The sequence below is a fragment of the Diplotaxodon limnothrissa genome, linkage group LG4 (genome assembly GCF_057381915.1).
Source record: "Diplotaxodon limnothrissa isolate DT_005_m linkage group LG4, D_limnothrissa_male_GT1.1, whole genome shotgun sequence".
Classification (NCBI taxonomy): domain Eukaryota; kingdom Metazoa; phylum Chordata; class Actinopteri; order Cichliformes; family Cichlidae; genus Diplotaxodon; species Diplotaxodon limnothrissa.
In genome coordinates, this window is record NC_140599.1 from 17401938 (window position 1) to 17415817 (window position 13880).

A 13880-nucleotide genomic window follows, 5' to 3' on the forward strand; every position below is an offset into this window, starting at 1 on the left:
GCCTTGTACTTGTGACATGTGCAATGACAATAAAGTTGAATTATATTCTATTCTATATGATTGTTGGGTTTTTCTCTGTATGTATTATTGTAGGGTCAACCTTACAATATAAAGCATCTTGAGGCGACTGCTGTTGTGATTTGGCGAGGTATAAATAACACTGAATAGGCCATAACTCGAGTTAAGTTCAAGGTAAAGTTACTTTAACTTAACTCTGTCTTTATGTCAAATGATTTATGAACTTGTTTTTTGTCAGTGATGTGACATGCAAATACAGACAAAAACATGTAATAAATCCTCAGAGTGATGGTGTACTTTTGATTGTATAACATAAAAATGCATCAGTTTTGTCAAAAAAATTATAATTTAACTAAACTATCTTTATCTTTTTAATCACTGATCACTTTCAAACCATGACCCTGCAGTAGAAAAGTTGTTAATAAATTGGATGAGTGGATGAACCCATCTCTGCATAGATATGTTGAAGTATTTTATTAAAAGAAAAGGCCTTTATGAATGACTGATATCTGATGGCCTTAAAAAAAGTGTGCATGGTTATTAGAATAATATTGAAATCCCACTAGGGGAAGCTGTTACTCCACAAACACCCTGAGCCATTAAGCACTGTCTTATAAAAGAAAATAATTGAATCAAATTGTTCCTCTGTTGTGTAATACTTCTCCTTTCAGATATTTTTTGAATATATATATATATATATATTTCAATAACAAACAGCTTCGGCATTTCATTGAATTACACTAAATCTGTTTAAATCAGGAACTGCCTCATTGAAGTGTAAAGTCCAGGAAGTGCCGTAATAACTGCAAATACTGCAGCTTTTCACATTAGCGAGATACTTTAGCCTTGCGGGTGGTTTTAAACTAGCAGGGAACGTGCCAAATTATAAAATGTTTGTTAAAACTCTCATCTTGGCACACATTTGACAAAGGGGTTGCTTGAATCCAGGTAAACCTTGTTAGCTTTTAGCACGATGCTTGTCCCCACATGCTAACACCGTGCACGTTAAGGTCACCACAGCCATCGGCTCCATTTGAAGTCTGTGTAGAAGCAAACAGCCTCATTATTTGCCTTCGTTGTAACAAAAGTAAATGCGCACAGGTGGCCTGGTGATCACTCTTAAATCACTTTTAAGTTGAAGCAGAAAGTAAATAAATGCAGGCTTTTTTTGTTGGATCAAGATTGTCGTGTCTCCTACCACTAGGCACAGGCCAGTTTCTATAATACAATTTAATTAAACTTGCATAAAAGCTTATGACATGACTGCACTGTGATGTAATCAGATCACAAGATAATAAACAAAACTCTTACCCCTGGGTGCTGTATGTCAAGAAGGTCACTCTAAATAGCTAGCTCACTTCAGATTCTGTGAATTTTAGCTGTTTTTAGCTCTGCCAAGGTGATTTTAGAGGGAGTTAAACACATAGATCTGTCAACACATAGACACACAATCCCCACTTTGGACATCATCTGATTAATCTCTCTCTTCTGTCTTCCTCTTTCTTTCACTCATCCCCTCTGTCTCCTCTTTATAACCAGAGGTTCAGTATTGATTTAGCTGGGTCAAGAGCTCCTCCAGTTCCAAGCACATAAGTATCGCTCCATTTACCTAGAAGTAGTTCTCTCATCGATCTCTGCCAGCTTTTTGCCGTCGGCCAGACAAAGTCAGTGACAGACACCGCTCTGATATCATCTCAGTGCCCACAGAGAGAAGGCTTGATATAGAAAGGCAGGGGGCATGACAACCGCTGTAAGCCACAGTGACTCGTATGAGAAAAGAAAGGCAGAGATCAAGAAGAAAGGAAACCGTTATGCTTCACTTCCAACTGCATTTCAACATTTTTATATTTTCTACATGAAGCCGTTATTGGACCGTGAATTTACTCATGAAAGAAAATGCTTTCTCATGTTTCTAATGCAGGCTTATTCATGGATGATCTGATATCCTCGTGTTGGTGTTGTTCCCAGACCATCATGAAAATGTTGTTCCAGGTTCAACATTGCAAGTGACCAATCACATTGTTGTGACGTTATTCTTTTGCGCGCCAAGCCATTCGTGCATTTATGAAATTCCAATGTTGCAAGGACAATATCAATTCTGCTTACCGTTTATTAAAGGGTTACGGTTAGGGTCAGGGTCAGGGTCCGTTGATCGGCGGACAGAGGCGGTTTCACGCAGCTTTAGTACAGTTTTTTGTTTTACGCCGTTTTTTCCCGAAGTCGCAAGAGTATGACGTCACAACATTCTGATTGGTCACTTGCAATGTTGATCCTGGAACAACATTTAGTATGATGATCTGGGAACAACACCAACACGAGGATATCAGATCAACCCTAATTCATAGATCATTCATCGTTTAATGAAGGGAAAAAAGATGCTTTCATGAGTAAATGACATGTATAATACAGAAAAACTAAATTAAATTAAATTAAATGAAAAAGGAAGCACTACGAGAGTGCAAACCACTGCCAAGGCAGCTCACTCTTTGAGCAGTAGTACTGTATTGTGTGTATGTGTGCTCTTTAAACATACACTAAGAAGTTTGTAGTGTAGTGACATATAAGAATAGCATGACAGATGTTGGAAGGTCAGAGGTCAAACGTGACATCATGTCTCCTATAATGTGATATTTAGAATCTCTAGATATCATTCTCTACATGCTTACATGTTGTCAATACAAAATATGGCAGTAAGAAACACAGTTTATAACAGCTCTGTATGACATCATAATAATTTTGACCTTCAAATCTATTGACCTTGAAGGAGAGAGTCAAAGTTTAACATATAGTAAACTGGGTTAATTTGGTTTGTTTCAATACATGACAACAGTTTGCCATAGTTCAAATGATAGTGTGATTATTTGGTTAGCATTAAATTTGGTCTGCATATGATGCGGAAATACGTGTGTGTAATCTTACGTGTTCACCTGTAACAGAAAGAAGAGTTATTACACAGTTTTATAAAGAACAGAAGGAATGCAAAGAGCGTTCCTTCGACAAAAAGACAGAATAAATCTGCATCCCTCAGTAAGAACAATGCAGCTGGATGAAAGATCCAGGTGTTTTCTTCTAGCAGCTAATGCAGTCTCTGAGGAGAAGTTTAGAAATGTCTGGTATGCTGACTTTATTCTAACCTTCACTGCACCAGATTTTGGCTGGAGCCACAGTTTAGACATCTAAACTGTATTTGAGCTCCTCTTTAATAGTCCTGCTGTTAATAGTTACAGACCAGTTTAGCAACTTTTCATTTGTTTAGTTTTCTATAAAGTAAAAAGCATTTGTGAAGCTCTTTAGTTCTGGAAAAACTAAACAAAAACAAAAACGTTGGCTGTATAAAATTTGAACCCATGAGCCTGCATTGGTGAGAGCTTAGTATAAATGAGCCTTATCATTATCCTGGTATCCTAAATGCCCCTACACACCACCTGTCCCTTCAGGGCAAGCCTCTGTGCACACCTGTCCGGCAGTGTTTACTTATAAACAGTTGATCTGGTTTGAACCAGTGAACTGGACCTTTCAAACTGTGAGAAGTCACTGATGTCCCTGTGTGGTGTTTTAGCCTGATACAGACATGACACTAATGACATGAGCGGGGCATTGTGTGAGTGTGCCTCTGCAAGCGCACTCTGCCTGCATATGTGGTGTGTGTGTGTGTGTGTGTGTGTGTGTGTGTGTGTGTGTGTGTGTGTGTGTGTGTGTGTTAACGCTGCACTGACCTGGATGACAACAACATGAAACTAATTGCTTGAAATTAGGCAGCTTTCCCACACAATTATCATCAAATGTCTTCCTCAAAAGTGCACCCTCACCCTCCCTTCCACTTTCCTTCCCTTTTCCTTTTGCTCTAATATCTCAGGTGCCCAAGGCCACCATCAAGGTAATTTATTCCTCTGGCTGGAGCTTGGCACTGCTCCATCTCCCTCCACTATTTTCACAATAATGGTAAAAGTGTCATGTTATCATTAACCTAAAGGGCGGCAATAAAAGTCGCAGTAAAAAATTAAAGGAAAGGAGGGCTGTAATGCATGCTTTTATACCAACAACTGACCTCGTGGGTGGGGCTTCCTCATCCGAAGGCGGGACGAAGTTTCCCCACACATTAACACTCACAGTGAGTCGTGGATACTACAAGACCTTCTCATCATTGCAGGAGAGCATCTCTCCGCACACTGGGTTTTCTTCTCTAGAAGAAGCTTGAGGAAAATCGTGGGGAGGCGAAGATAACAGCAGTCTTGGCGTGGCTGGTTATGGAGACTGGACCACGGAGACTTCGGGAAGATGGCACAAAATGAGAAGTCAAGTGAGATGCTTCCTGTTTAAAAGAAATTGTGAAAGGAGCGTTGGCGTTTCCAAAAGCGCATGAGTGCCTAAGACGCGCTGGGTCGTGGAGAGGCGCACGGGAGCGCACAGGTTGGTGGAAGCAAATGCTTGGACATGAATTACATGTTAACTTAGACTGAGTTTAAAGAATATTCGAAGAGGTATTTTAATAGTTTAACTAATATTTACCAAAAGTGGGCAAAAATACGTTGTCATGCTTAGAAAAATGTTCAAGAAGCCTTAAAGTTTTATTTATGAAAGTAGTAGTTTAGTTGATTTCGTTTATTGAATATGAATATGAACGGTTAAACTGTCTCCCTTAACTGGGGGCTATGGTGGAAAACAAAAATGGCAAGCTTAAAGCAGCCTGAAGGCTCAGGGGCTGGACATATTTTGTTTTCTCAACATTATACTGCGGGCTGCGCGTCACTCCTTTGTTTTTCAGCGTGTTTCGGTTAATATTTACGTCACACTATTTATTTGTGCAACAAATTTTCACAGCTTCAGCTGGGAACGCCCGACAACAGGCAGTTATAAGATTATTTAAGTGAGCTACCGAAGGAGCAGTTACTACAAGTGCGCGGATTATTAACTATTAGAATGCTGGCTGCTTTGGTCGTTGCCATCATTACTCTTTGTTGTTTTACATCGTGTGACACGTTTATGGCGCCTGGGGGCAACTTTGAGATGCCAACATGAAACAGAATACCAGTTTGAAGGTTTTGGGGTGTTTTTAACAGCAACAACAACATAAAAAAAAGGTAGAAGCTGTAAATAGGAGAAGAAAGTTGATTGTTTTTGCCACTTTTTACTCTCTTTATGTCTGATGAATTGGTTCAGCTGAAGTTAGTCTGCAGTTTTGCTTTGAGCTTTGCATCTGTACCAGCTTTTGAAAATATCTCTCATTTGAATTACATCGTTTTGGTTTAGTTTAGCGCCTCAAACAAATATACATTAAAAAATCTCACTTAAAGGTTGGGGGGGTTAAACCAAAGGGAAGAATCCTCCTAGATCTGTGAAAATGCAATATAGATTATCATGTCCTTTTTCTTTAATATAAAAAGCGAATGTAATCAAATACGTAATGCTTGTGCTGGCCACAAACACATAAAATGATGATCACGGCTGCCTGTTCTGGTGAAGTGGCAACTGTTTTGATTGCAGCAGTGAGCATATGTGAGAAGAAGTGAACTCAAGAGCCTTGGGAGGCATTTTCTTTACTCTCTCTTTCACTCAGAGTATTCACTGGAGAGTTTCTCCTGGTAAATATGAAGAAATCGGTGCTCTCCCCATATGTTGCTGATTCTCTGTGATCCAAAGGGCAGCAAAAATAGAGTTCCTAAAGCAGAAACCTACAGAATAGTAAATCCTCCACAATATAATAAACTATAGCTCTTTTCATATGCACTGCAGCAGCAGAGGTGCACAAACAGAACTTTACTCACTACCGTGTCAGTGTGCACCAGTGTGCAAGTAGCATTAATAATATTCTGGTACATTTATGGCTAGAGAGTGACTGTCATGTATGCAGACTTCTGAACTCTCTATCCAGATAACAACCTCATAGAAAGCACACAGATTGTTAACAGCACTGCAAATGCATTTGCAGCAGTGAAAACATTTACGGGGTGATTTAGGTTTGTGGTATAATAATTGTACAACTCTGTCTTTTTCTCTTTTGTGACTTTTTCTAGCATAACTCCAGTGGACATCAGCTCTACCTCCTTGAAGATGGAGGACTACAGTGGGATATTTGAGAATGTCAGCATCTCTTCCACTTACAACTTTACTGCGGACAGTTTCTCAAACACCACCATGCTGCTACCGTTTAACAAGGTCATTGTCATCATCCACACCATCGTCTTCATCGTGGGTTTTCTGGGTAACACACTGGCCATCTACGTGATGGCCCGCTATGCAAAAATGAACACAGCAACTAACATTTACATCCTGAACTTAGCTGTGGCGGATGAACTCTACATTCTGGGGATTCCCTTCATAGGGACCAACAGCGTGCTTTCCTATTGGCCATTTGGAGAAGCTGTCTGCAAGATCAGCATGACTGCTGATGCTATGAGCCAGTTTGCATCCACCTTTTCCCTGACACTGATGAGCATCGATCGCTTCCTTTTCGTGGTTTATCCTGTTCGCAGTGTTAAATGGCGGAAACCAAGGTTGGCGAAGATAACTAGTTGCATAGTCTGGGTTGTGTCATTCCTGATTGTTCTGCCAGTCATCATCTTCTCAAGTGTACAGGAGGACTTTAAGACCTGCAACATGAGCTGGCCTGAACCACATGATGTGTGGTCTGCTGTCTTCATCCTCTACACCTCTATCCTGAGCTTCTTTGGTCCTCTGATTGTTGTCTGCCTCTGCTACCTCTTCATTGTCATTAAGGTAAAGTGACAAATAAAAGCACCCTGTGACTTAGCTAATATATTTTTTTGTTATTCTGCTGAGATTCTGCTCTCACGCTCTCATTAAAACTTTCTTTTAATTTTCCTTTTCAGGTGAGGTCAGCACGTGAACGTGCAGGCCTGACTAAGCGGCGCAAATCCGAGCGCAAGGTGACACGCATGGTGGTCATCATCGTGCTGGTCTTTGTATTTTGTTGGCTTCCCTTTTACACCACCAACATTGTCAACCTGATTCATATCATCCCTGAGCACAGTATGGACATCTACTTTTCCGTGGTCATCCTCACCTACGTCAACTCCTGTGCCAACCCGTTTCTTTATGCTTTCCTCTCCAAAAACTTCAAAGAGAGCTTCCAGAAAGTGCTCTGCTTTCAGAAAGCAAATGTTGCCAGAGCTGCACAGGTGCTGCAGGGTAGACAGAATGATACCAAGGTAAACCAATATCCTGTTTTCTCATACAGCATTTGTGCAAAGTTTTAATAGGAACAGTAAGACACTAACACTTGAAGGGGTGGTGGCGGTGGCGGGGGGTCACCTAACCCTTTTTATTGATCCAATTAGGTGCAAAGTTTTTGCATAGATTACAGCTGTATTTTAGGTTATTGTCCGCAGCTTACAGGTTGCATTGGCTGGTTAGCACTAGACAGTCCTGGGTGTTAAATCCGTGCATGTTCTCACGGTGCCTACGTGGTTGCTCTCCACATACTCCAGCTTCCTCCCACAGTGCAAAAACATGCATGCAAGGACAATTGGCTTTTATAAATTGGCTGCACGTGTAAATGTGAACATGAATGGTTATCTGTCTTTCTGTATTGGTCCTGCAACCTATCCAGGGTCTACCTCCCATGGCACTTGCAGCCATGAATTGGATTAGCAAAGAAAAATGGGTAGATTTTCTTTTCCTTTTTTTTTCTTTTCTCAACATATATAAAACACTCACAACAGCCCTGAAACAAGCTATTTTTACAGTCTTCATCTGCACATTGTGTACATTTGTGCGTCTCAAGCGGTTCCTTTTAATTGATGTGGCTTTTCTGCCAACTCTGCTTCGAAGGCCAGAATCCAAGAAAGGCCAAGAAACACATGTTTACCATTGACACTCGGGCATTTTTCATGCAGGTACCATTTCATCTGAACTTGTGAGGCATGTTTCTTCAAAGTGGAGATATTGATGTTGTTCTCTTGGTTACCCGTGAACCCTTACCCTCCACTTGTATTTCTAGTCTGGTTAGAGCTAGCTCATAACAAGCGTTATATCTCTATTTCATTGAGTAAGAAGAAGTTGAAGAGGCTTATTTGAGGGTTAGTCTAATGATCAGTTACACTTTAAACAAGCTAAAATTAAGTAGAAATATTATTGAGTAACGCAATCCTTCACTGGAATACAGATTAGTTCTGAAAATATGCCTCTGCATTCCTGCCCAGATATGTGTTGAGATCTTTCAAAATAATGGCATTTCCTAGAAACACTAAACTTCTGAGCACTTTTTTTTAAGTGCATGTGAATGTGTCAACACAACTAAATGCCTTCCTGTCTCTGAATTGCAAATATCAGCTTGTACTTTTGAATAAGTCTGAAAATTGTAATAATACTTACCCAGATCCAGATCTATATGTATATGTTTTCCATTGCTGCATTTACTGCATCTCTAATCCAGTATTGTGCCTGCTTTTGTCTCCATAGTCCGTCCAGCTGAAGGATCTCAGGACCGCTCACAGTGAGCCTCTCAATACAAAAAATGTGGTGAATGGCCAATGACTGCTGATCCACTATGTACTGTTTTGATACCACATGGAACCTGGATGCTTTCTCCCTTGTCATTTAATAACCTGCCTTTATTAATGATCATTTCTTCCTGAGTGGAACATTCAAAGGAGTAAAAAGAAGTCATTGCAGCATATTTTTTATGGACTTTGTACTAGACTGACTGTGTTATACAAGGCATAAGTTTATGTCATGATGACGTAGAAAACGTCATCGGATTACAAAATGCTGAAAATTTTCAATTTGCATTATTAGACCCCATGCTTTCTCACCTCTATTAGCTTGTCATGGTGCTGTTACCTGTTAATTCAGTCAAATGTGCATTTCAGTGAAAGTACTGACTTTACCTTACTGAGCGCATTTGGGACTAAACAACTATCATACTCTTTTCTGTGTTGAAGTAACTGTGATAAAAACAAGAGGGGTCTTTTAGTGCTCAGCTTAAAAGAAAATTAGGTTAATTTTTTTGAAAAGTGAAAGCATTCCTTTAGAAATAAACTGTGTATAACAAAGTAGTTAATCAGTTCTGTGGAAATACCGGTATACATTTTAATGACGTTAGATTGAACGTATATTCATGTATCAGGTATTAGCCTTACATTCACGCCATCTTTGACCCGGGCTCCTATTGTACCGCTTTATCTCAGACACTGTTCGTTCTTTAATTTGTGAATTTACAGTATTCGGTTTGTACTGCTGTTACTAGACTTGTGACTGTCTTGTTGATTGATGTAAAGCTGGCTGAATGGTCATGACTGTTACGGTGGATTTTCATGTGACAGGTTTTTTGGGACATATTAAAGTCAGTCTGACAGACTGGAGTGGACAACACGGGGAAGTAAAGCAGCATTCTCAACCTGGTGGACAAACCTGCTGAGCAGCACTTACCCGTCTTATATTTGTAACATGAGTCAAGCAAAAAGCATGTGACCAGTCGTGACTTTGAGCTTGGTTAAAAATCCAGATGAACTTGTGAAAGCCTTACAGGTGAGAATGGAACAAGGGAATTTTTTTGTGTTCAAAGCACTGTGAATTATGAAAAGACGAGTGAATTTGAGTTTGTTATGCATATGAAAGTTAAATGTGTTGTATATGGGTCACCTATACGAAGGAAAAAAATAGTGAAGCTACTTTGACCATTAATAAACGGTGACGTCTGTTACTCTGCATCTCCATGGTCACAGTTGCTCCAAGACAGTAAGAACAGTAACTAACTAAACAAAATTAATTGTGTATATATATATATATATATATATATATATATATATATATATATATATATATATTACAAAGTTGCATTATATGTACATTTATTCCACTAACTGTGATTGTATGTTTTTTTAAATAAAAGCAGATGTATGTTTCAGCACGTTCCCATTGAATCTGATAGTAAATGTTAATATTTTTATGCATTATTCCTTCCATTCATAAAAGTAGTAGGAGTAGTAAAAGGGGAGTAGCTGTCTCATTTTTCTTATGAAGGAAAATGGTCAAATAGTAAGTAAACACTGGTATGAGAGCTGTTAGACATATAAAATGCATACATCAAAACAAAGTATCTAATATTTCTAAAGTAGCAACATGTTTGTATATTCTCTAATTTGTAGATATGGAATGGGGCTGACACACAGCAGGATGTATTATAAGTGCACAGTTGTGATATGTGCATTCACTGGGCCTCTTGGCAGCCACACCTGTTCACCTGCTAAATTCCTTAACACAATTATCTAATTAGGCAATCACACTGCAGCAGTTCAGTGGATTTAGACACAATGGTCAGAGAAAGAGAAAGCGGGCTTGTTGTTGTGAGAGGTAATGGTAACTCAAATAACTCATTGCACCAAAGGTATGCAAAACAGCATCAACAGATGGTCCACAGCAGCAGAAGACCATGCTAGGTGCCAGGTCTTTTCAGCTAAGAACAGCAAACTGAGTCTACAGGTTGAAACAGGCTCATCAAAACTGGATAACAGAAGATTTTAAGAACGTTGTCTGGTCTGATGAGTTTCTACTGCGACTTTTGGCATAAACAATAAACATGGTTCCATCCTACCTTGTTTTTACAGTTCAGGCTGGTGGTGGTCGTGGTGTAATAGTAGAGGGGATATTAGCTCACTGAGAAATTTTAAACACCGAAGCCTACATGAGTATTAATGCTGACCACTTCATGACTGCAATGTACCAGTCTTTTGATGGCTGCTTCCAGCAGGATGACACACCGTGTCATAAAGATCAAACCACCTCAAACCAGTGTCTTGAAGTTGACAATAAGCACCTTTGGATGTCATGTCAATATGGACCAAAATCTCCTAAGAATGTTTTCAGCACCTTAAACCTGTTGAAAGTGTATTTTATGTTTAACAGGAAGGAGGATTATACAAATGTTGGGCAGGGTTTTCACATACAAAGACGCAATGACATTAACAACCACATAATATCCCCACATTAACACTGACAGGGTGTCAAAGGTGCTAAAAAACCGACTCATCATTTCAGGAAAGGATTTTATTCTCTGTCAATCTAAGAAGTGTAAGAAAATCATGCAAAAGCAAAAATAATGTCAGAAAGGTTGATATTCTAAATTCTAATTATTCAGCCATTAATATGAACATTTAAAGTGGTTTTTAAGACTTGGAAAAATGTCAGTCCCAGTGCAACCTGAAGGGAATGGGTGATGGAAGTGTTTGTTTTCTCAACAGCATACTGCGGGCTGCATGTCACTTCTGTGTTTTGGACCATGTTTCAGTGAAGCTTTGCATCAAACCCCAGTTCCAAAAAAAATTAAGACTCTGACTAAAGTGTAAATACAAACAGAGAGGATTGATTTGCATAGAAAATGTATCAGATGTTTAGTTTGAGACATTATCATATTTTGTGGAAATATTAGCTCATTTTGAAAAACACTGGACCTCTAAGAGGTACTAAAAAGAAACAGCTGGAGGTTGTTGGGTTAATTGATAACATGTCAACTTAGGAATATGATGGGGTATAAAAAGCGCTTCTTTGAGAGGCAGAGAAAATGTAAAAATGAACAGTCACCAATCTGAAAAAATGAATTATTATTACTATTATTATTATTATTACTATTATTATTATTATTACTATTATTATTATTAATAATAATAATAATAATAATAATAATAATAATAATAATAATAATAATAATAATAATTCATTTCTAAATTGCGTAATAAATTTCAGAATAATGTCCCTGAACATAAAATTGACAACACTGTCTTCCTCTCCTCACCCCAACCCAACCGGTTGTGGCAGATGGCCCCGCCCCTCCCTGAGCTTGCTCATAGAGGGTCATATGATTGTTATGTTTTTCTCTGTATGTATTATCAGTGTTAGGGAGTAACGGAATACATGTACCGGCATTATGTATTCAAAATACAAAATATGGGTAACTGTATTCTGTTACAGTTACTGTTTAAATAGGTGATAATTAGAATCCAGTTACTTTGTTGAAATAAATGGATTACACAGCGGTCTTTTCCTGCTTCATGTGTTGGGCTATCCCCGTTCTAATTTTGGTAATTCCACGCATTGCTGGAAACCCAAACAAAACAAGCAATAAGAGGCGCTGTCAAGAAATCTGACTGTGCAATGCAAACTCTGTTTGCCAGCAATCAAGCTGCTCTCGGTGTCAAAAGACTCCAACCTAAAGAAACATCTGGATGCCAGTTCTTTAAAAAAAAAAAAAAAAGAAACTAGCATTGACCTACTGCAACTACCTTGTTTCTTCAATGTACTATTGCTGTGCAATTTATTACTATTACTGAAGACTGCATTACAACCTCCTAGCTGCAAATAATCATTTGCAGTTCTGAAAGCAATACCTTTCAGAATGACACATACAGTGGGGCAAAAAAGTATTTAGTCAGCCACCGATTGTGCAAGTTCCCCCACTTAAAATGATGACAGAGGTCAGTAATTTGCACCAGAGGTACACTTCAACTGTGAGAGACAGAATGTGAAAAAAAAAATCCATGAATTCACATGGTAGGATTTGTAAAGAATTTATTCGTAAATCAGGGTGGAAAATAAGTATTTGGTCACCTCAAACAAGGAAAATCTCTGGCTCTCACAGACCTGTAACGTCTTCTGTAAGTAACTTAACGGAATACGTTACAAGCTACATTTTGGGCCGTGTGTTCTGTAACCTGATGTATGATACATTTTAAAAGTAACCTTCCCAACACTGTGTATTATTATTTCCAATATAAAGCACTTGAGGTGACTGCTGTTGTGATTTGATGCTGTATAAATACAATTGAGTTGAATTGGATAATATCGTGAAAAGATTCAAGACAAGGTCAAAAATCAGTATAGATTTCTGTGATCTTTGGGCACTCAGACAGCATTTTATTAAAAACAGCCATGATTTCGTTGTGGATTTTTTTTCAGGATACATATTATAAAATCATGTCTGTTTTTGATGAGGCTTGTACACACTGGATATCCATGCTGGAGTGTGTTATATAACAGGATTACCATGCTAAGCATCTAACTTGTATTATCAAAGTGCATAAGACCCATTAATTTAGGTAAAGTATTATCCACATTTGTATCATAGGTGTGCCCACTAGTGGAATGAGTCATGAGGCTGTGCCACATGTTGCATGAGAGCCTGTTGATGCACACTGTTTGCTCTGAATTTAACAAGTAAAGCTACTATGTAACTTCTGACAGTTTTATGGAGCGTGGTGGCAGGTTATGACATACAGATAGTCGACATTGGCCCCTCAGACGATGCACATGGTATAACAGTCCAAACAGCCCAAAGTTGTAAAAAAAAAAAAAACCTCGTTAGCAAGATTTAGGATCTATGGGGAGAAAAAAAAATCTCTTATGAGTGGTAAGGGAGACGCTTCTACTGTTTAAACTTTTGAACTCACTTTGGCCCTGAAACTGTCAAAAGTACTAAAAGGTGATGAAGAACGATAAAAAGAGGGTACGGGCCCTATAAAAGACAGGTCAGATATACCCCCACCAGCTTTTTCCTGTCTCTGTCTCTGCTTGCTTTGCTATGTGTCGTCTTGTTGTTCGGTGTTTTGCTGTTTATATGACTGTTTAATAAGCTCTGTTTCAAGATTCTACTCTTTTCCAGAGAATCTTTTTAAATGATTTGATTTTAATTGGATCTAAAAGGGTGGATCTCTATATCATTGGCTGGATAAGGTTATCATGTTAGATTCAAAATTTTCGACCCAACAATTCTGTTGTGGAAATCAATGCACAGGCTCAGGAACACGTGCAGAAATCACTGTCCATAAATATTCCTCTTCTCTAAAGAACAAGCCTGCACCTCTCCAGGCCTTTTTCCATCTGCTCTCATTACCAATCACAATGTCATC

General features: G+C 38.8%; 1 protein-coding gene across 1 annotated transcript; it reads left to right on the forward strand.

The window, feature by feature from the left end:
• The first annotated feature begins 4176 nt into the window (after positions 1-4176).
• On the forward strand, positions 4177-8674 carry LOC146633555 (somatostatin receptor type 5-like). Its single transcript, XM_085352335.1, has 4 exons — positions 4177-4428; positions 6033-6735; positions 6849-7187; positions 8440-8674. Exons 2-4 carry the CDS (start codon positions 6070-6072, stop codon positions 8512-8514), a joined length of 1080 nt encoding a protein of 359 aa, XP_085208461.1. The 5' UTR covers positions 4177-4428; positions 6033-6069; the 3' UTR covers positions 8515-8674.
• The last annotated feature ends 5206 nt before the right edge of the window (positions 8675-13880 follow it).

Coding starts and splice junctions, on each gene's coding strand:
- LOC146633555 (XM_085352335.1), top strand. CDS start 6,070: ATGGAGGACTACAGTGGGATATTTGAGAATGTCAGCATCTCTTCCACT. Junction 6,736..6,848: donor ACCTCTTCATTGTCATTAAG/GTAAAGTGACAA, acceptor TTTCCTTTTCAG/GTGAGGTCAGCACGTGAACG. Junction 7,188..8,439: donor GTAGACAGAATGATACCAAG/GTAAACCAATAT, acceptor TTGTCTCCATAG/TCCGTCCAGCTGAAGGATCT.